The following is a 23,310-nucleotide window of genomic DNA, read 5'->3' as shown; positions in this document are numbered from 1 at the left end:
ATGGCCCCTGTTATTACGGCATCACGGTATACTATAAGTTACTGTAGACCACAACTCACTACTGCTGACAGTTGTAAGTAAACGAAAAGAAAGATTATCTTGATGACTGATGAAGAACAGTGATTAAAATTGTTCACGAATGAAACAACCTTTCTGTAACAAAGAAAGCGGAAAAATGAATGAACTCGATTCTAGATTATAGACTGTATAACAATTCTACAACCGGTAAATTATCGTTAAAATTAGTGCAACAAGTCCACACACGTATACAACATTCCATCCATTTTTAGAAAGGGAAGATTTATGAGTTTCTTAGGGAAATCCAAATATGAGTAGACATAAGTGTACTCTCTAATTAGGAGAAGCTATTAATTAATATTTCTTATTGGTATTCGTTACAGTACATAAAATAGTAACACATTTTGTGTCTTTATTCAAACTATCTTTTTCGAATCATATTAAATAAATTTATACGGTATCACTTGAATTTGATACAACTTGGATTTAATACTCATTTAATCGTACTCATGTGTGTAGCGATTTTGTTAAAAAGTAACTTTAGATTAATTTAATTTTGTTTTAAATGCCCGTATTTTATGGAAAAGAATCGAAAACTTTGTCTTATATGAAGGATGCGTGAAACATTAGAATGTTAGATGACATGTTTATGTTTTTATTCATTGTACAGTTACGAGAAAAAATGTAGATAATCTTGTGATTTAATAAGATAACCACACTTCGAATGTGAAATATGGTATAGTTATTTTAGATCGCAGGAAGAATAATTTATAAAATTTCAAAACTAAATGTTTGAAAAACAATTTGTACAATTTTGATATAATATTATTACAGATTTTAACGGAAATATCCACTTTGACCATCCTGAATCCATTTTGACTAGTTTCGGTGTGTACGTCTCTACTTACGTACGTACATATGTATCTCGTATAACTAAAAAATTATTTGCAGTAGAATGTTGAAATTTTGGATTTAGGGCTATTTTAACATCTACTTGTGCACCTCCCCTTTTTATTGCAATCGACTGGACCTAAAGTGTCCAAAAAAGTCCAAAATCCAAATTTTTTAATTTTTAACTTTTTCTTAACTGCAGAATAAGCCCTTATTGAGAAATTTTCAACTACATATCATAAGTGGTACCTATTTTCATTAGTTCCAGAGTTATAGCCAAATAAAATTTTAATTGATGAAATATTTTGATCTTACAAGGGGAAGACTCATCTGTTCGAATCGGACTTCATTTCCTTTTTAATTTTTATTTTATTTAAATATTATGATTTATTAATAATTTTATTAACCTCTTATCGTAAAAAAAACAAATAATAATTCAATAATAACAATAAAAAAATAAGTTATCAGTGAAATAAAATTTTATGTACTTTTGAAAATGTGAATATGTAATTTAATAGGCGTGTAAGAAAGTCATGTGGTGTCCACATCAAATTTTTTTTTGAATATTTGTTTTTATTTTTACTTTTTCTAGCTCTTGTTAGATTAAAAAACTTTATTACAATTTTAAAACGACTTCATAACAAAATAACAATAGTAATTAAATAAAAGTTATATTAGGTTACATTTTTATAATATTAAATGATAATCCTCTTCTTTCAAGAAATGATTATTTTTATTAAATGTTTTTAGCAATCTTTCTTTTATTGTCAATTTTAATTAGTGTCAACCGAAATTAAATTAATAATTGCGCTGCTAATAAATGCTAATACGACATTCTGAAACTTGACTCAACATTGATTTACTTAGAGATTACAAGAAAACGATTTGTGAAACGTAGCCTGTGACAAATGTTCTTACTTTATAACTTAAATTTATTATATTCGTATTTTGAAATTATCGTATTTTAATTTAGTAAATTTATTTATTATTTTAAGTTAAATAAATTTTTCAATAAGAACATTTAAAAATCATATATTTCAAAGTTTTTAGGCAATTTCTAATCTATTTTTAATTATTTATTTTGTCAAGTGACATTAAGTAGTTGTTTCCCTTTTTATGTTATTTTATTTTTTGTTTCCTTGCGGTGTCAACACCGCACATTAAGGTAACACTACCCAATTAGGTTAATAACTTAACCAGTTTAATCTCTATCTTAGATTACACTATTTTATCCTCTACACTTCTTTTTAGACAAATATTATTAGGCATAATTTATCAACCTTGGTTTTCTTATGAAAATCCAGCTACGATAAACGTTTTCATCCCAAATTCTCTTCAAGGTTCATTTCAAGATTTATCGGCCGAAAAATACATTCAACATTTTCCTGTTTTGTCCCATATAATGATAAGTCTTTCTTAACTTATTATTATTTTTTTTTGGCTTTCAAGAAAGTCTGGTTTTACTATCTACCTTAAAATGCTAAAAATACGAATACTTAAAAAAAAATTTTAATATTTCAGCTTTTTTTTCTGTTAATTAATAATGCACTTTTTGTCTGAACGCCACCCTTGTTTGACCAAGTCTGATTTTAAGATCTTCTATTTCATCCAACACCTGTAATTTTACTGTATTCCCTAAACAGAATTCTTCAATTTATGGAATTTATAGTTCTTCTACTATCATAGGTTAATTATTCATCATAATGTTGTTTTTACTTTCAAAGGTAAGTATATTTTTTATTATTCATTTTTGCTTTCTAATTTCAATCCCATTGTTGTTTCTTTCACACTGGTTACGAGTGGAAATTAAACAGTAATCGAATAAATCGTTTTATTTCTTTTTTATCCTATCAAAAAACTGATAGTAATAAAATTATATTAGATAAAATTAACAAATATTTACTACAGTTTTAAAAAAAAAAAAAAAAATTAGTTACTTTTCCATTTTTTTTACAGTGTTACTGTTTCTCGAAATTATCTTAATTTCCTCAACACCAAAAACGAGTTGAAATTGCGTTTTGTATCATAATTGTTCTAAAAACAATTATAAAGTCCACAGTATAATTAAATTATAATATCAAAACGGTATAATTATAGGCTAATGTTTTTACTGTTTTGTACAGGTGCAATCGTTATAACGTTTCTTTTATCTACATTGCGTTGTGTACCGGTTTAACAAACAATGCAAACGTAACTAATTATTGTGGTCGACTTCATTATTACAATTATTATTGTTAATACAAATTTAATTATTATTTTATTCTTTGTGGAATAATTTATTTCTTACTGTATATTATTTAAGAATCTACCTCAAATATTTACTTCGGAAATCAGTTTTATTAAAGTCTCCCCTCTTATAAAAATAAAATAAATTTATATAATTTCATTGGATCTAAGTTATTTTGCGTAAAAAAAATAATATTTTTATAATTTAATATTGATGATAATTATATTCGTTGCGATTATTAATAATAGGAAAGTATAACGTCAGTTTTACTGTGGTTAATAAATAGTCATCAATTTTCCCTAGACCAAATTACTAATTTATATTTAATCAGTATTTAAATTACGAGTATTATTCTTTGCTGGATACTGCAAAAGGAATTCTTCCAAATTATACTAATAAAGATAGTTTTGAATTTAATTTTCTAATAAAATTTATCCTAAACGAGTAAGTCCTAATCGAACTGTTTCTTCCGGAAATAAGTTGGAAATCCCTCCCCGTTTTGTAAATGATTAAAAATATAGTGGATAATTTATTTTCTTTTTCTTTAAATTCAATCCGATTTAATGAATTTTGAAAACTATATTTCATTCAGTGTAATAATCCTGCTGGGTTATTAGTTAACATAACTTAATTATTTTGTAAGGGCTAGATATTACTTAAATTAGTACACAATTAAACATTATACCTATCACATCAGGATTGTTTAAGTATGCTATTCTATAAACTAAAAAATTAAATACTGTTCTCAACATTTGCCAGGGAAGTCCAACAGAAATCATAGAAAACCCATCAAACAGAATATCAGATTAATAATGAAAAAAAGAAAATTGGTTAAAACTCATATTGATACATAAAAATAGTAGGTGTATGAAAGAATACCAAGTTATCTTCTGTATCAGTTGAGTTGTTCTTATTTGGTTCGCAAACAAACAAAAGAGTTAAATCCATTTAATGAAACACAAAACTTTCTCAGTTTCTAATAAAACGCAAAGATATGAATCTAATACAGTAGAATATGGGGAAGCTTCACATTATAATAATCGTATGTAAATTGACTAAAATATGTTTTTGAAAACGTACACATTTATTTTTGTAAGCACATAAAATTACGTAATACGTAATATTACCTCTCAATTTTACAGCTATTCTGAAAGTGGAATATTGTTAAAAACTCTACAAATACATTTTTCAAATCCTCTTTTTAAACTCTTTTCTTATTATTATAATACGTTTGATCTCTTAAAAAATTGTAGTTTTCTAATTTGGAAAATGAATAATATCTACCATCCTCTATGTATAATTTTATAAAATTTTCGTTTTGGTTTTCAGACTTTTCAATTCATACAAATCATTTGGTATCTATTTTATGAAATTTTCACATCATTTTTAGATTTAAAAAGATACAAATAAACTAGCATAACACCCTAATACTCCTTCTGATACAAATTGTGTTATTAGTATTCTGTACAATATAAGAATAACGTAAGTTTTATATGTGTATATTATGCAGGTCTACATAAAATCTTAACATAATTTGTTGTTTTAAATTTGTGATTTAGGTAAAGTATCAGTAAAAACCGAAATCCTTATTTTTTATAGTGCTGTATCATAATAATTGTGATAGAAAAAACACTTCAAAAATGGCAGCAATTTAAAAAAATAAAAAGGATCCCCTGCAAGACTTACTAAAGAAAATGAGGGAATGAAGTGGTTTCCCGTCGCCTTCTTTATTGAGTCGAATATACTGCTGTCTATTAGCATGCCAACTCAGTAAAATTTAGCTAATAATCTCTCTTCTAATTGACACCATTCTGTTGAAAAAGGGGAATATTTGCATAATGTAAATCGTTAAAATTAACGATCAGAGAATTACGCTCTGATTACTGTCACTTTTACTTAGAATGCTTTATATTCGTTATAATCATATGAACGGGTAGACGCCGTGTAAACTCACAAACTAATGTACCCCTTTCTATGGTAAATAGTGTGCTCCACATTGTCCAATCGATACAAAAACTGAAATTCTTGCAGATATATTAAAATTATGAATGAACTAATGAAAAGGCAGTTTATTGTAGTTAAAATTAAAGTAAATAAATTACAAGAGCATCACAGTAGAAATGATTGCGGGGATATTAAATGTAGGAATATAATAGCTTAATCTTTGTGTACAATAATTGGAATAATTTGACTACCTGAATTTATATTTAATTTCATAATTAATTGAGTAATCTTTCACTGATTTTCATCTCCTAGTAATATTACAATAGTCTAAATAGAATTTCACTAAATAAATAAGAGGTTTGACGTAATTCTTCTTCGATTAATATAAATACTAATTGTCATTTGAATGTTACATTTGACGAGCATTGTGACACACTGGATATTCCTGATTGTTCTAGATATTACACACCAACGAATAAACTTTCTTATTACCGACCGCAGTATAAGTATAAATATTCATTGTTATAATCTGAATTCAAAACAGGTAAGTAAATTTTTCCATCGTTTATCTAAAACAGGAAGCCGTTATCTCAATTCATTTAAATAAAGTAATATTTAATAAAATTAGTTACGTAAATTGATTCACATATGACACATATATACGGAACATCGTCTTGACTGACAATGCTCCATATAGAATACTGAGATTTCAGGTTTTTATTTTATCACATAAACAAAGAAGTCAGTTATATCAAATTTATTATTTACTTTATAAGAATATTTATTAACACATACTCGTATTAAGAAACTATTAGTAGCAAATTTTTAGAATTAATAATAGTTAAAAGATTCGATTTAATTACTGTAATCTAATGAATATCAATCGAAATTAACGTTTTATATTCGCTTCTCTATCTCATGTTATTTTCGATCGACCTTTACAATTACGTCATATCTAATTTTTATTATTTACTTTCTATTTTATAAAAAATAAAATTTCTTATATATGAAAATGGTTCCAATCAACTAACTTTCTTTCAAGAAGATTCTACGGATTTATTTCGATTAAAATTAAAAACGTGCCGGTTTTATATTATTTTCTTCCTACACTGACGCTGGTGAGACTGATGGAAAAAGTTATAATACCATGCATATAAATTACATTTTTGAATCTGCAAAAACTTGCGTTGCACTTAATTTTAAGAAGGATTTTTCTTTCAAACGATCTTTACTCACGATTTTAAACGGTTTAGCTACTCATCTTGGTAATATTTAATTCATCCTATTACTTTACTTAATATCTGAACTCTGAAATTAGGTTTTCATCACTTAACCAAGTAGAACGTATTAAATAAAAGCAGATATCACATGTACATAACGTCTCTCTCTATCACTCTGTATATATATATATATGTGTGTGTGTGTGTGTGTGTGTGTGTGTGTGTGTGTGTGTGTGTGTGTGTGTGTGTGTGTGTGTGTGTGTGTGTGTGTGTGTGTGTGTGTGTGTGTGTGTACGCGGGCGCGTGTGTAATGATGTCTGTAAATGTTACTATTTTACGCAAAAACTACGCTAATTGCTTTAAGCAATTAAGCTTAAATTTTGCATAAACATACTTTTTATATCTGGAAAGAACCCATGATTATTACCGTTACGAAATGTTTCACCGTTTCAAGATGGTTGCCGTTATAATGGTGTACGGTAACAATCAGATTATGTTCTTTGCAGATACTCAAATTTACTATTACCAAACCAGTGGTCAAATCGACTTCGGACCATTTGCAGTAATTTAAATTAAATTCTCTACAAACAAGAACTCGTTTTGTCTTTTTCTATATCTCGCCTGATATAGAAAAAAGTTGCTTTAAAGGTGGGACGGTGTACAGCACGGCGATTCAACTAACCCAGCCTCTGCTACTTTTGCTGTGTGCGATGCGAGTGCCTGGACTTGCCTTCGGTTATTTGATTAAAACCATAAAATAAAATAAAATAAATACAAAAAAATGAGAAACGAAGAACGGTCACCTCCTAGTGGTGTATGAAGGGTAACGCTAATAACCGTGAAAATATTTTTTCATCCTTACTAAGAACGGGTAACCAGCTTCAACCATCATTTTTTAAGAGGGGCGCCGACTATTTTGAAACCCGCATACTTCAGATTACTCAGCTTCGAGTTATGCGCTGACCAAACTGTCTGAAGAAATTACAGCACACTGATACTTTTTATTAATTGAATCGGATTTAATTGATATTTAATTGTGATTGTGATATCGGATCTAATTGTGAGACTACTAGTCTCGCAAGCATGCGGATAATGAATACAAGTGAGAATCCAGGAGTGAAGCCCCTGGGTAGAACGAAGTGAGCCCTGATTGACGGGTTAATATAAATAAAAAAACAATATTAAATTAATATGTCAGTATATTAAATGTACAAAATACGAGAGAGTCGTTCGGAAAGTTCTCAGCCTGAAAAAGAAAACACAAAATTTTTCGGAAATTTTTTCTTAATTTTTTAACGGAGACACCTTGCAATTCGATATATTTAGACCAACGACTTTAAAAAAATGTTAATACCCTCAAAATAATGTGATTGTCTAACTCTGTAATATAAGCGCTTGAATCAGCTTTGACCTCATCATTTGCAGTGAATCTTTGTCCAGAGAGCAATTTCTTCAGGTTAGGGAACAAATTCAATCGCTGGGAAGAATATAATTGCTGGAACCCAAATTCTTTCGCCCATCAAAGAGTAGATCTTAGCGTTATCCAGCAACAACAACAAATGTGTGCAAGCGCATTATCATAGTAAAAGAACTTTCTTTTTGGCCAAATGTGGACGTTTTGCCTGAATATTTTATGAAGTTACACGAAAACAGTTCTATTGTCTGGTTTTGAAGAGTTTGGTATTATTATTTTTTAAGAATAAGTGACTATTATTTTTAACCAAAGATTGCAAATTCATAAATATAAACGTAATATAATATACTACTACTCGCACTAAAGCACTTTACATTCATTGGATATCGTTTTCGTTTCTTAGTTCACTTTTCATCTAAAATATATTTCCAAATTTGTTCTTAAGGCAGTTTTGTAGAACTTTTACCAAACCAAGTTATTTCCTAATGTACAAATAACTAGCCGAGTTGAATGATCAACATTCCAGCATTTATTTATTTTTTTTCTTTGGGGGAATATTTGAAAACCCAATTATTCAATGCAACAGTACCAACATAATTCAAAAAGTTGAATCCAGTTAAAAGTTAATAAAATTTCTATGAAATTGATCCAAAGCATGATGGGTAAATTACGTAACAAAGTTACTGAGTGTCTATAAAAAAATGGAGGTCACCTAAAGGATGTTATTTAAAAATATATGTATTAAATGATTATTACGTAAATAATCTGTTTGTATATTTAAAAATTAAATACATGAATTTACATCATTTTTATTTGTGTCTGTTTCACTGAAATATTGTGTTTACTAAATGTTACTATAAATAAGAGAAGCAATATTTTTGAAAATTTTATTAAAAATCTTATTTTGGTTTAATTCAAGCAATTTTGCATTATTAAACACACTTATTCAATATTACTTATTACTTCCTTTTTTATATAAAATTTCAAATAATTAAATATACAAAAGTAAAACTTTATAACTTTATGACTTTGTAATTCTTCTGAGTTTTTGAACTAACCATCGTATAAGATTTCTGATTTTTCAAACTAAATATCGAAATAAGATTTCTGTCTGCCGCTAATTTAACTAGTTAAATCTGTAACAGTCTCAGAGTTAAAGTAGTATTCTGCTTCATTAAGTAATTGCAGTTTAGTATAATCGGATATACAAGGAGAACTAATAGTATCGCAGAAAATCTAATACAACAGTCGATCCGCGCGGCTATACCATGATATATTTAAAAAACTTACAGGTACATATCTAATAGTTTAATTAAATGAGTCGTTTTATTTAACAAACGGGAGTTATAAGAATATAATTACATATTTATCTATACAATGCAGTAGCACTTGCGAATGACATTATTGTTCAGGAATACCTAAAGATTTATTAGTGCCATGAGAAACCTGTACATATTTTCTATTGATCCATGATTAGCCTCACGAAACATATTAGCCTGTGTATTATTTCAATGTGTTACGGTCAAAAATAAATAAATAATAACAAATTTAAAACCGTTTGTCTTTATAGGTTTCGTTTATTTTAATAGATTGTTTTTAATTCATAAGCTACATTGGACCAACAAATATGTTTTTAACTATATTAATAAAGTATCAGTAAAAAAGATAAGGTAAAGTTTTTTTTATAGTAATTATAGTAAATAATTAGTATTTCAACGTATACATTTTCATTGATAGCATATGATAAGCTAAGGTATAATATAAGCTTAATCTTATTGAACATTTATCGTGGAATTTTGTTTATGCTACAATAAAAAGGATTTCACAAAAACGGTCGGCAATTTCATGGAATGGAAGATGAATCAGTGGAGAGAGTTATATATAAAGAAATAAAGATGAAAAGGTATTCTCCGCCAAGGTTACGCTTATTTATTACAAGTATTGTGAAATGGAAATTAACAGTACAAAAAAAAAAATTATAAAAGACTCCGACATTCAAATGAATGTCGTTGCCCGGCCAACTACATTTCCTTGAGGAAGCTATACATTTCTTTAAAAAAATTGCTTAATAAAAGGTAATAACAAGTTCTTTCCGATTAATAATTAATTGCAAGGAAACGCTATTATTTCATGAACATTATTTTGCCAAGGTATGAAAGTCCATTGATAAGTGAATGGCAGTTACAATGCAGAATCTAATTATAAAACATTAGTGTATTTGAGATTAAAAAGCGGGATGAATTTCTATAAATCTTTTATTTTCGATGAAATACAACTTTTGTGTTAATAATAGTAATAATAATTTATATTAATATTAATAAATACTTGATTTTAAAGAAAATTTGATAGATGTAAATCAAATGAGAGAGATACTAATCATTAGGTAAGGTTTAAAAGTAATTTATTCAGACCCACCACAGAACAGTAAAAAAGCTTGGCTTTTATCCAAGCACAACTGATCGATATTAAATTATGCAGGAAATTAAACTCTACTGAATAACTCCTAAAACTAGAAAAATATTTAAAGCAAACCATGTTAAAATTAATTCGGCTTTAGTATATAATTTATTTCAAAGCCGTTGAAAAAAGCCTACATTTAACGGTATACATTTACTTTTTTCAATTTATCACTGAGGATAGTCGTTCAATAACACCAATTTTCGAATCTTAAAGTTCATAATGATATGAAATAATGCATAAAAATTAACCTTTGGTGGAAATCGAGCTAAATAAATTCGAGTTCTACGGTATGTGACAACTGTGTTCATTGCTGGCTAAAAATGTTTGAAATTATATTAATTTCCACAACCATTATAAAACTATGCATTTTTCCCGGATATTGACCGTCTCCATTTATGCAATAATGCATTTACTTACGGCCTTAAACATGGCTAATGCATGCTTGATAAGGACATGAAGTGGAAACATTAGTTTCTTCCATATAAATATTTATATAGCTGATGACTTTATAATCAGTTGCTAATATTTACATCTTGATGTACTAGCTTCCTACCTTAATATTGTACGTAGAGAACACATTTTAGAAACATCTACATTTTGAATCTAAAGATTAAGACAAACAGATCTGAAGATTCATTTGATCTAAACTTCAGACCGATAATTAAAAAACATAATACTGTATTGACCTATCTGTACAAAGGTGCTCATGATATTCTCCAATTTCTTGATCATTGTTTTGAGTCGAATAGATATTTGATTCAAAATTCGTAAGTTATCAGTTTAATTAGTATAATTGAGTAAAACTGTACTCGATGTGCTAAATAATTAAACGTTTGAAAGTTAAATTTTATCTAATAATAAACATGCAGTTTTTCAACATCAATAACCATTATTATTATTGAACTACACAGAAATCTGTTTACTTGTAAATCGGTCTTTTTCTTTTTCCTGTTTAGCCTCCGGTAACTACCGTTTAGATAATACTTCAGAAGACGAATGAGGATGATACGTATAAGTGTAAATGAAGTATAGTCTTGTACATTTTCAGTTCGACCATTCCTGAGATGTGTGGTTAATTGAAACCCAACCACCAAAGAACACCGGTATCCACGATCTAGTATTCAAATCCGTGTAAAAGTAACTGGCTTTACTAGGACTTAAACGCTGGAACTCTCGACTTTCAAATGAGCTGATTTGGAAAGACGTGTTCACCACAAGACTAACCCGGTAGGTTAGTAAATCGGTCTGTGAATAATCAATTGTAATTTAACATTATATCGGTCACTATTTCCTTGAGGATAATGGCAGTAAGATAGTCATTCGAAAGAAAGGGCGAATCAATAATAATAATAACGAGTTTCTTATTTATTAGAACAAAAATCGTCCGTTTGTTTAGTTTTCAAGAATGACTTGCCTCATTTCCGATCGCAACCAGTCATTAAAGTGGTCAGTAAATGAGGGAATGCTTCTGACAGTTAAAAAATGAGAACGTGTACTGATTCGTTGTTATAGCTCTCTTCATTAAAGTAAGAGCATTAAATTATAATAAATTAGTTGAAAGACGTCAGTCATTAAAAATATGTTGTTTAAAAGATTTAAAACTCAAAATAGAACTTCAACATGCTAATATTTCACGTAAATAATTAATGTCTGTAAACTGTTTGCCACTATTCGAATGCAGGCAAAACTATATGATCATATTCATTTTTAATGTTTTAAATTATGTTTTCAGGAAAAACTTGAAAATTCATATCGAAACGATTATTTTCAGCAATTGAACGGCACTGTCATAGAATATAAAATTTGTTGATATCGTAAATTGAGTAATAATTTTGATACCTAATAATATTTAATTTATTTAGAAAAAAGATTTGCCTGGACAAAATATCTGATTTATACTATTATAAAAAACTAAATACTTACTATAATACTAAATACTATACTATTATAAATAACTACTATAAGTCATGATTTATACTATTTTAATGATTATTAAATAAGTATTTCAAACTTCTTGCTTTACCCGCATGATATTTTTTTTTATTTAATATTTTATTCAAAAACTCTCTTATATTCTTTTACTTTCAATTATTTATGAATCTTTACATATAAATTAAAAAAAATCATCGACTGAATTACACAATTGAAGCAAACTGTCTGCTCAAGCACATCAGTTTGAGTCGATTATAGTTTTATTATCTATTTTGTTACAAACAGTGTTTAAATTAACAGAGTTTGAATGAAAGAATTAAAAAAAAAAGTAATTAAAACATGTTGCTTTAATCTGGAGCAAAGTCAGAACCAAAAAGCGGACAGAAACTAAAAGCTGGATTTTTACCGAAACTCATCTAAGATAGAATTTTAGTTGAGATAAATTCATTGATACTATGATTTTATTTTAAGTTCTATAATAGTATTCAATTTTATTTAATTATTATTATTGTTAAAATTGGCCAAATAAAAATCCTGAGCAAATTATATGAAAAGACTCTTGAAAATTTCACGATAACTGAGTCAGACATAAATAAAAAATAAATTGGTTAATAATGAGTATGTATTCATTAAAAAAATAATAATAAAAAAAAAAAAATATATATATATATATATATATTTGTCTGATGGAATATTTGATTTTTTCACATCAGTTTTATTGGAAATAACACAGGTATTAATAAATTCATCAGAAGATTGCTGATAAAATGTCAACACGCATTCACACAAGTCTAAATACACACACACACACATATATATATATATATATATAGTACTGTAATAGATATATTGTGGGAACTTTTTTTAACGTAATATTTCAATTAAGAGAAAGGGAAAAGGTGAAAGTGAAAATGTAAAACAACCAAATACCAAATAACAGAACGTTAAATGAAATGACGTGCGTTCGTGCGTGTGTACACGACTATTCGATGAGAATATACCTTTTTAATGGGAAATTCTAAAACAACAGAAGGCTGAATAGGGCTATACCAACACTCTACCTAGAATTGTTGTTAACCTGTTATGTATGTAAATTTTATTTCTTTTTTAATTTTTTTTTTAGGTAGACCAAGATATTAATAGTAACTGATAAACCGATTTTACCTGCTTTTCATTAATTATTTCTAATAGCAATTACTATTCATGGGAAAAGTGGTTACTGTAGTTGCTGATATTTTGATATTTTTATTGTTTACGGTAGATATTTTTTATCAGTGTTAATTTTAACCTACCTTTTATTGTTTTTTAACATAATTTTTGCGTGTTTTTTTCTTTTTATTTATTTGTGTTGAACGAAATATTTTTTCTTTAATACAACATTTTTATTAATTTTAATAATCATTAAATGGCACTAGTAGGTACTAGAAGAACCTAAGTTCTAGATACTAAATTAATAGATAATATTTTCGTTTATTAATGATAAGGAATAGAAACTGGCGTTAGCTATATGAAGTACCGTTTTTAGTTATTACGAAGGTTAAAATGAGATCTTTGAGAGAATTAATTTTTAAATTATAAAGTAAAAGAAAAACAATTTATAAGTAAATGTATACTGTAAAAATTTACAAAACTTTAGAAATTTTTTATGTTTGACTTATAATTAACATTATAATTAGAATTATGTAAATGTTTGATGAAGTAGGAATCTTTTAAATAAATTAAAATAAATATATAAAGAAGTGGTTGTAGCATATATTTTTTTTTAACTTCGGTGAGAAAAAGGTTTCTAACAGAGAATTCTAAAATTGACTGTGGTAAAAATTGAAAACAATTCATTAAGTAGAACGGTAGTAAAACGGAGATCGATTTCTTTCTAACGAAAGTAATAGCACGTTAATGTACGAATCTTTGAATAAACAAGCTTTTCATTAATAATATGATTCCATTCCTTTCTTATACAACTCTTTTCATTCATAAATTATGAAATGGATGTACGAGAATCAATCAATCAATCAAATTTAATTGATTGCATCTATTAATAATTAATATCTATATCCGTAAAAAGGTGATAACATTAACAATTGTGTACTTACTTTATATTAAGTCCGATAAGTGTTAAAGATATTTGTAGCCATCATATTATGTCGTTTTTATTTATAAATACTTACACAAGTATTTTAGTTTGTTTTCTTTTCACAAAAAAAAAATGATGTGCATATATCATTCAAGGAGAATATTTATTTTATCTAAAATCTACCCTTTTTGAGTTATAGGTCATTGAAATAAGGTCTAATTTTAAAAACCTAATAACATTACGTTCATTTAAATTCAACTAATTTTTCACCTCTCAACAATATCTATATTGTGTTGTGTTTTAAGTAATATATATTCCTAATATTTTACGATATTACACTGAGTAATTCAACTATTGTAAATCTTAGTTACAAATAACAATCAATATAATGTAATTTTTTCTTCGAATCGGTTGCTTTCATTTGTTGGAAGTCATGCATTGTAATTATGTGTAGATTTACATTTAAATTATATGCTGTAATATTTAAATAAAAACATTGCATGTAAGTATTATAGTAATGAATTTGAATTGTTATTTTTATTGGAATTAAAGCTTAGCTTTTATTAATGTTACCTTATAAACATTAAAATTTATGTTATTTTGTTTAATTTTCATTAAGATTATTATAGTTCATTAAATCTAAATCTATAAGTGAATTTTTTGTCAATAAACATATAATAAATTAATATAATATAAACATGTACTAAACTTGGTTTATTAAAAATGGCAATATTGAACGTTTGCAGGCACAAAAAAAGGAGATAGTTTTGCTTCTTTAGTTCACAAATGAATTTCGTCATTTGTGATATCAATAATTAAATCAAAGTAATCAGTTCATATTGTTTTGCAAATAAAAAAAAATATTACCGACTAGTACAACATCTGTATTATCACTGAATTTTTAATATAGATATTAGAAACTCCCCATAATATAGGTAGATTAATGAAAAAGATGAAGAAATACACTAATTTAAGTCTTGTAAAAGTGAAGATAAATTTAAGATGCTCTACATTTCTGTTTTTTTTCTGTTTCAGCTCCTGGAGGTTACAGTTATCCTAGACCATCGTCTGGAAACGGAGGATCGTCTCCACCAGCAACTAGTTACGGAGTTCCTTCACGACCAGCCCCTGCACCGTCTGGAAGTTATGGTGCGCCTTCTTCAGGCGGTTTTGGAGGAGGAGGAGGAGGAGGTGGTAATGGTGGTGGCGGGGGAGGAGGGGGCGGCTATAGTGCAGCACCATCAAGCTCTTACGGAACACCCTCTATAGGAAATGGTGGTGGTGGTGGTGGTGGTGGAGGAGGAGGAGGAGCAGGTTATAGCGCTCCATCATCCTCTTATGGTGCACCATCAGCCGGAAACGGAGGAGGTGGAGGATACAGTTCTCCGTCCGTCCCATCTACTTCTTATGGAACACCATCTGCTGGAAACGGAGGTGGTGGAGGAGGATACAGTACTTTATCTGGCTCCTTTGGAGCCCCATCAGCTGGAAACGGTGGTGGAGGAGGATACAGTGCACCATCCAGCTCTTATGGAGCTCCATCTGCTGGAAATGGTGGTGGAGGAGGATACAGTGCACCATCCAGTTCTTATGGAGCTCCATCTGCTGGAAATGGTGGTGGAGGAGGATACAGTGCTTCTGCTGCTCCATCAAGTTCTTATGGAGCACCTTCAGTAGGAAACGGAGGAGGAGGAGTAGGAGGTTACAGTGCTCCATCCAGCACTTATGGAGCTCCATCAAGTGGAAATGGTGGTGGAGGAGGATTCACTGCTCCATCTAGTTCTTACGGTGCACCATCCGCAGGAAATGGAGCGGGTGGTGGAGGATATAGTTCGTTGTCTAGCTCCTATGGAGCTCCATCAACTGGAAACGGTGGTGGTGGAGGGGGAGGAGGAGGAAGTTACAGTGCCCCATCCAGCACTTACGGAGCTCCATCGGCTGGAAATGGTGGAGGAGGAGGAGGAGGAGGATATAGTGCTCCGGTAGCTCCATCAAATTCTTATGGAGCTCCTTCAGTAGGAAATGGTGGTGGAGGAAGTTACAGTAGTCTATCCACCTCTTATGGAGCTCCATCGCGAGGAAATGGCGGTGGTGGTGGAGGTTACAGTTCTACGGCTTCTCTGTCAAGTTCTTATGGAGCACCATCGGTTGGAAATGGCGGTGGTAGTAGTTACAGCGCTCCGTCAACCTCTTATGGGGCTCCATCGTCCGGAAATGGCAAAGGAGGAGGAGGAGGAGGAGGTGGCTATAGTGCTCCGGCCATACCATCAAGCTCTTACGGAGCACCTTCTGTAGGTAATGGAGGAGGGGGTTCGCCATCCAGTTCTTATGGAGCTCCATCTGCCGGAAATGGCGGAGGAGGAGGATATAGTGCTCCAGCATCTCCATCAAGTTCTTACGGGGCTCCTTCTGGAAGCAGTGGAGGGGCAGGATTCAGCGTTCCATCTAGCTCTTATGGTGCTCCATCAACAGGAAATGGTGGCGGAGGAAGTGGAGGCGGTTACAGCGCTCCCGCTGCTCCATCTAGTTCATATGGTGTACCAGGAAATGGAAATGGTGGTGGTGGAGGTTACAGTGCTCCTGCTGTACCATCAAGTTCTTATGGAGCTCCTTCTATAGGAAGTAGTGGGGGAGGAGGAGGTTTCACAGCACCTTCTAGCTCTTACGGAGCCCCATCAATCGGTTCCGCTGGTGGTGGAGGAGGTTACAGTTCAAGTGCACCTTCTAGCAGCTTTAGCGCGTCCTCCTTTGGTGGTGGATCAGGAGGTTATAGCTCGGGAGCACCATCGAGCAGTTACGGAGCACCATCTGCTGGTTCATCATCTGGAGGTGGATATCCTTCTTCCTCCGTACCGTCGAGTAGTTATGGAGCACCTTCTTCTGCCGTCCCTTCTAGTAGTTACGGTGCACCTTCTGGAGGAGGTGGATATTCTTCGGCTCCATCTAGTAGTTACGGTGCTCCCTCGTCCTCGTCACCATCAAGTTCTTACGGAGCTCCGTCCTCTGGTTCATCTTTAGAAGGAGGGTCAGTCGTCCAGTCGATAAGTTTTGGAATCCCATCACAGAGTTTTAGTTCTTCACCATCATCTAGTTACGGGGCTTCTTCTTCATCTGGATCATCTAAACCGTCATCTTCATACGGTGCTCCATCATCTTTTAGTGGAAGCAGCAGTTTCTCAAGTAGTAGTAGTAGTAGTAGCAGCGGTGGCTTTGGTAGTAGTCCTTCGCAGAACTACGGTGCACCTGCCTCTCCCTCAAGTAGTTATGGGGCACCTTCTGTTCCATCTAGTAGCTACGGCGCCCCATCAGTTCCATCGAGTAGCTATGGGGCACCTCCATCTCCATCAAGCAGTTACGGTGCCCCCGCATCTCCATCTAACAGCTATGGTGCTCCTCCTTCACCTTCGAGCAGTTATGGTGCACCAGCCGCTCCTTCAAAACCTTCTTCAAGCTATGGAGCACCTTCTCGACCACAAACCCCGTCTAGTTCATATGGAGCGCCCTCTCGGCCATCGTCGAGCTATGGTGCTCCCTCGAATGGATCGTCAGGGAGACCTTCATCCAGCTACGGTGCACCCGCCGCTAAACCTTCATCCAGTTATGGAGCTCCAGCGCAAACGCCGTCGCAGAGTTACGGAGCTCCTTCTAGTCAGCCCTCAGGAAGCTACGGAGCACCATCCCAGACTTCTGGAGGACAGCAGTATTCGAGTAATGGAGGATATGTTTATTGAAATTAAAAGATGATTCTTCTTTGTAACGCTACGCTTATAACTATAATACGATTCTTTCCAAAACGTGATTGGATTTAAAATAATAAGCACTATTGAGAATAGGGTTATAATATTTATTACCTTTTAAAATGAGATAACTTTTCCAGTTTTGTATTTTTGAGTGTACAGTTACGATGGAGTTACCAAACATATTCCAATTTAGTTTAAGATAAAATTTAAAAAGTTACCGAACAAGACTGTTATTTCTATTTTCTTGTTGTAAATCTTATAAAGCTCTCTTCTTAAACATATCCTTATTTCGTGACCCCTAACATGGAATAATATAGTTCATTGACTAATTTTTGATAATTAATAATGGAAAAGATTTCTAATCGATAAGCTTTAATTTACTTTAAGCTTGTGTTTAAAAAATATTTTGATATGTTAAAGGAAAAGTAATCTAAATTTTTACTGCAAGAGACTTTGCTAGAGAGAAGCACATTTCACTGAATGGGATACGATTTATTAAGAAAAATAAATAAAAACCATCGAAATTCCTATTTTACAAACGAATGGTGTATATAATTATTTTTCACAAAACAGGGTTTTTTGTCTTTTGTTCGTTAAGTATATCATTTGTAATTTTTAGAAATTAAATATTCGACTTTTATATGTAATAAAAATTTTCATAGAAAAGGCCTGTACAAGTTTACTACAAAAAACTACTAACAAAATGTAACTTATTTTATCTATTTTTAATTTCATGTGTATTTACACGTGAATTGTACTTTTTAATGTGAAACATATAAGTTTATATATTAAGTTAATATTGTATTATTATATTTTCCTTTTTGTAAAAATACAAAAAAAATTGATATCCTTTTTTAAGATAACTATACGTTTTTATTAACAAAATATATTTATATTAACAAAATACTTTTCATTATGTTGTTGTTAATAATGTATAATAAATGTTTTTACTTTTTTATAATTTTACTTGTAAATTTATTTAAAAATTTTGTAATTATTCCATAAAAGAAAAATGTCAAATTTCAGATATTTAACTTGAACACATTTATGTGCAAAAATTGAACTACTATAATTAGTTTAAAGAAAAATTCCTGATTATTTAAAATTTATATAAATTTCGGTTTAAAATTTATACAAATTCCAGTGTTTAATATTGCTGAAGAGCTTCAATATGTATGTTTTGACACAAGGCATCCACTCTCTAACCTTATATCCAATAATGATAATGCCAATAACCAAATAGAACATATTACAGCCAATGTTATAAGCCAATACCTTGTTATTCAACGCACTGAACGCTGACCTCTGAAATCATTTTGAAATTAGTTGATATGCTGATAAGCTACCATAACAACGATTTCGATAGAGATGATTTAGAAAATAATTAGTATTACGATTAAAGCTGGTAATTCTTTTTATTAAAAAAAAAAAAAAAATTCTTTAGACAGGAACCGATTGATTTAAACTTAAAAACTTTCACGCATAGACAAACTTACCAAGTTGGCTACTTGCCAAATATAGAAATAAGTCTGCATGATTTTTACAGATGATTGTATCCAGAAATTATCCGTACAAACCTGCGTAAAAATGTTTCAATTCCATCTTTTATCTAAACGAATCTTTGGTTTGAAAGGAAAAGGTAGTGGTTATTCTGTGAGTCGTATTTCGTCTGTCTATCGGTCTTAAAAATAACTTAGTGGAAATGTGACCTAAATAATTTCTCCCTCTGACTTACTGTTTCATTTCAGATTAGTTAAACGTAATGTCAGGTTATTAAACTAAGTCATTTATAAAATATTTAGGTGGCACTAAAAAATATTATTAAGTAATAAGTTACAGTTCACTCGGAAAGTTTCTTTCCCTTTTTTAAGCGAAAAAAATAGATAGTGGCCAGTGAATTTAATAATTACACCTAACGTTAAATTACTTCTTAACTTCTTCAATTGCGTTATTACTTTTAGAGTGTATTACATTTGTATTTCTTTCAGACAGAATTATAGTACATAATTTTTTTTTTCAGACCACCTTTTTATCAGTTTATCTAAGACGTGATTTGATAATCAAATAAAATGTAAATAAATTTAAAGGTTAATGCATTTTTAGATTTGTATGTCAACATCCTGTTCATAAAAAAAATAAAATATGAATATAAAATTTGCATAATGAACTACTATAAACTGTTAATCTTAAGTATAAATGCTCAGTAATGTTATAAAAATATAAAATTACATTAATACTTAGATCGTTACGTATAAAGTTAAATATAAACATAAAGTATAATTTAAAATAAATAAAAAAATTGTGTGCCTAAGACCGCACGGCCGAAGTGAAAACTTGTATGGGATCACATTCGTTTCGAATTAACATTACAAGTAGCATATAATGTTTACATTAAATAGCCACTTTAACCTATGACTCCTAGAACCAATTTGACGCACATTTGAACGTATGGTTTCCACGATTATCCCCTGTATGTAGTTAAATTTTCACGCTGAGTGGATTACTACACTCAGCGTGAAAACTCCACGCTGACGTGGAAACTCCACGTGAAAACTTCCACTCTTTTAAAGAGTGGATTTACTGCAAAATACATAGTAAAACACGGGTTTGAGATGCCCCAATATTACAACAAAGAACCAACAAAAAAGTGGCTATTAAACCTCCACGTCTCTTTTCACGGGTTTATTCGAATACATGAAGAACGGCTACTTCCAATGATGAATGTGTATTCAACATGTTGAAACCGTTGATTTATTGAAAAATTCATAGTACAACATATGTTTTAACTGTAAACAGGATGATTAATTTTAAATTTATGATGACGATGTAGATCATCATTACTTTCAGCGATATGTATGTTATATCATTGATCGTAAAATTATTTGCATTTCAAACTTCAAAATAATTGTTGGTTTTTATAATTTAACAGCTACTCAGTTAACGCTATAAATTTATAATGATGTTCTGCATCAATCAGTCATCATTACTTTCAGCGGAAGCGGATGTTGTGGATTTTTAATTTTTTATAATTGTATAGCTAATTATTGGCAGCTGAGGTTATTTTATTTATATTTTACATAAGAAACGAGATTTCTCAGACATATCTTTCATTAAATATAAAAAAGGGCGTATCTCGAAAACGGTGCGTCCTAGGGCATTTTTAAGGAAATTTTGAAAGGCCTTACAGAAATGGGCTTACGATCACCTGGAACGATAGGCTCTAGGCCCATGTGTCTAGCGGCCACCGTTCTCGAGATACTAGCGCGAGCGAAATTCACTCCCCCAGAATTGCAGGATCAAAATATTTCATATAAAGTAATTTTTTAACAATAAACGGCAATCTTACCGACAATATTTTCTAGGTTAATGATTTTTTAATGCATATAAATTAGGTATTGAAAATCTTCACATATGTTATCTATACTCAATAAAAATATTTAAACAAATTTTATATAGATTAAGAAAAAATTCAAACTAATTTTTAATTTTTAAAAATTATTTCTTCTCTAAATTAGCTAAAACCAACAATTTTTAAAAAACCTATATTAAACTATTTTAAGGTACGCAGTCACACATTAACCCCATGTGTTGTATTTTGTGAGAACTAACACATTTATAATATATATATTTATAATATATATATATATATATATATATATTTATAATATATATAGCTCTAGCGTCTCGTGACGATTTTTGATGCGAGTCACCTCTATTTTTGCCCATGCAAAAGTCTATCCCAAATCTCCTCACAACGCCCTTAAAGAAGTTTTCACTTCAATAATTCAATAATAAAAAAATAAATACTATAGATGTGTTTTTATCGGTATTTATAAAAGAAAAAATCATAGAAGATTTATATAAAACTTACACTTTTTTTTAGATCAGTCCAAACTGTGAGAGAAATAGTTTATATACACTTTGTACTATAGGACAGAATAGTAAAGGTTTTTCTCTAAAAAGACAACTAAAGTGACCGTTAAACCGTCATTTAAATGTGTATCATATTAAAGACAATTAGTTCTCTTTGACTACCTAAATTAAGATATTTAATTTCTCTTCATAAAGAACACTTCAAAAGATTTTATATAAATTTAAAATTCTAAAGTACTTTTGGATGAATATTATATTGAATAGTTGCAAATTATAGCAATCAGTTTTCTCCATAGTTCTTAACAATGTTACCAATTATCTGACTTGTTTATTACGGAGAAAAACCTCCTTATATGCACAACTCTTATCACTTTTTAGTTAACAGTCATTTTATTTTTTTATAAATTCATGTAAAATTACTTCTGTTATAATGTTTCATATAAAATTTAAAAAAAGTATATATATATAGATTTATTTTATTATAATTCTTTATTGCGAATATTTTCTTTATATTGAAATAGTTGGCGTTTTTATGAAATAAAATCTGAAAATTAAATAAAAGAAATGGAGATCTTTATGTAAAGCGGTGTAAACATAAGAAATAAAAATTTAGTTTAGAATTAAGTGTACATAAAAGATAGTTCTAGAGAGAAATTTATTGATGGTTATTTATTGTTAATTGTTGAGAGATTTATGGCAAAACAACCAAATAACACAGATATTTTAAAAACTTACAAAATTCTACAAAAAAAATTAATAATTGCAATCAAAAAAGCAAAATAAAATAGATAATATTAATAATGGAAAACAAAAAAAAAAGCTGACAACAAAGTTTTAATATTTTTCTGGTATTGGTTATTTAATTCTTATATAGTGGAAAAATAATGAATGATACATAAAATAAACTAAAAAAAAAGTTTAAATAAATTTTAAAAATCAAAATTTTTTCATTTTGACGGCTCCTCCATATCGAATATTGCCCCCAGAGTATTTATTTGGGGTTGGTTGCAACTACTACTGTGCCTACAAACACATAAACAACATTCAGTGAAAAATATGCAATAAATTTAAAAAAATGTTCGATTTTTAGTGAAGAGGAAATTTTAGGGCCAATTTTTTTAAATATAATTTTTTAATATTTAAGATAAGCATGAACGTATATCCTGAGCTTAATATAAAACGGGGTTATGTTTGTAAAATTTTGAGAAAAATTAACCCCAAAAAACTATCTACCCAACCACCATGAAGATATTAACCCCAAAACTTTACCAATAAATTTCCCCGTGTACACGAGTGTCTACAAAATTTCATCAAAAGTCGTTTATTCAGTAAAAATTTATTAACTACGTCAACACAAATACATCTAAGTATGAATATTATCCCCATTATGTTCTGTTTTTTTGGGGTCCCTGGGTCAGAAACGTCGAGAAATGCAAAAAAAGGTCTACCTCATTTTTTGACTGATTACCATATTTCGTTCTTGCAGTGTAGCTCTAGAGCTATGATGCCAGGGAATA

General features: G+C 30.0%; 1 protein-coding gene across 1 annotated transcript; it reads left to right on the top strand.

The window, feature by feature from the left end:
• Muc91C (Mucin 91C) lies at nt 1-17,911 on the top strand. Its single transcript, XM_075359129.1, has 3 exons — nt 1-73; nt 15,216-17,178; nt 17,248-17,911. Exons 1-3 carry the CDS (start codon nt 1-3, stop codon nt 17,909-17,911), a joined length of 2,700 nt encoding a protein of 899 aa, XP_075215244.1.
• The last annotated feature ends 5,399 nt before the right edge of the window (nt 17,912-23,310 follow it).

The sequence above is a fragment of the Lycorma delicatula genome, chromosome 3 (assembly GCF_047948215.1).
Source record: "Lycorma delicatula isolate Av1 chromosome 3, ASM4794821v1, whole genome shotgun sequence".
Classification (NCBI taxonomy): domain Eukaryota; kingdom Metazoa; phylum Arthropoda; class Insecta; order Hemiptera; family Fulgoridae; genus Lycorma; species Lycorma delicatula.
Note: the sequence above shows the minus strand (reverse complement) of the source record. Positions and strands in the feature narration are given on the sequence as shown.

What these genes read in the sequence shown, in the direction of transcription:
- Muc91C (XM_075359129.1), top strand. Translation starts at nt 1, where the DNA reads ATGGCCCCTGTTATTACGGCATCACGGTATACTATAAGTTACTGTAGA. An exon ending in ACTCACTACTGCTGACAGTT is followed by an intron (nt 74 to 15,215) that starts GTAAGTAAACGA and finishes TTTCTGTTTCAG; the next exon opens with CTCCTGGAGGTTACAGTTAT. An exon ending in TCAAGTTCTTACGGAGCTCC is followed by an intron (nt 17,179 to 17,247) that starts GTCCTCTGGTTC and finishes CCCATCACAGAG; the next exon opens with TTTTAGTTCTTCACCATCAT.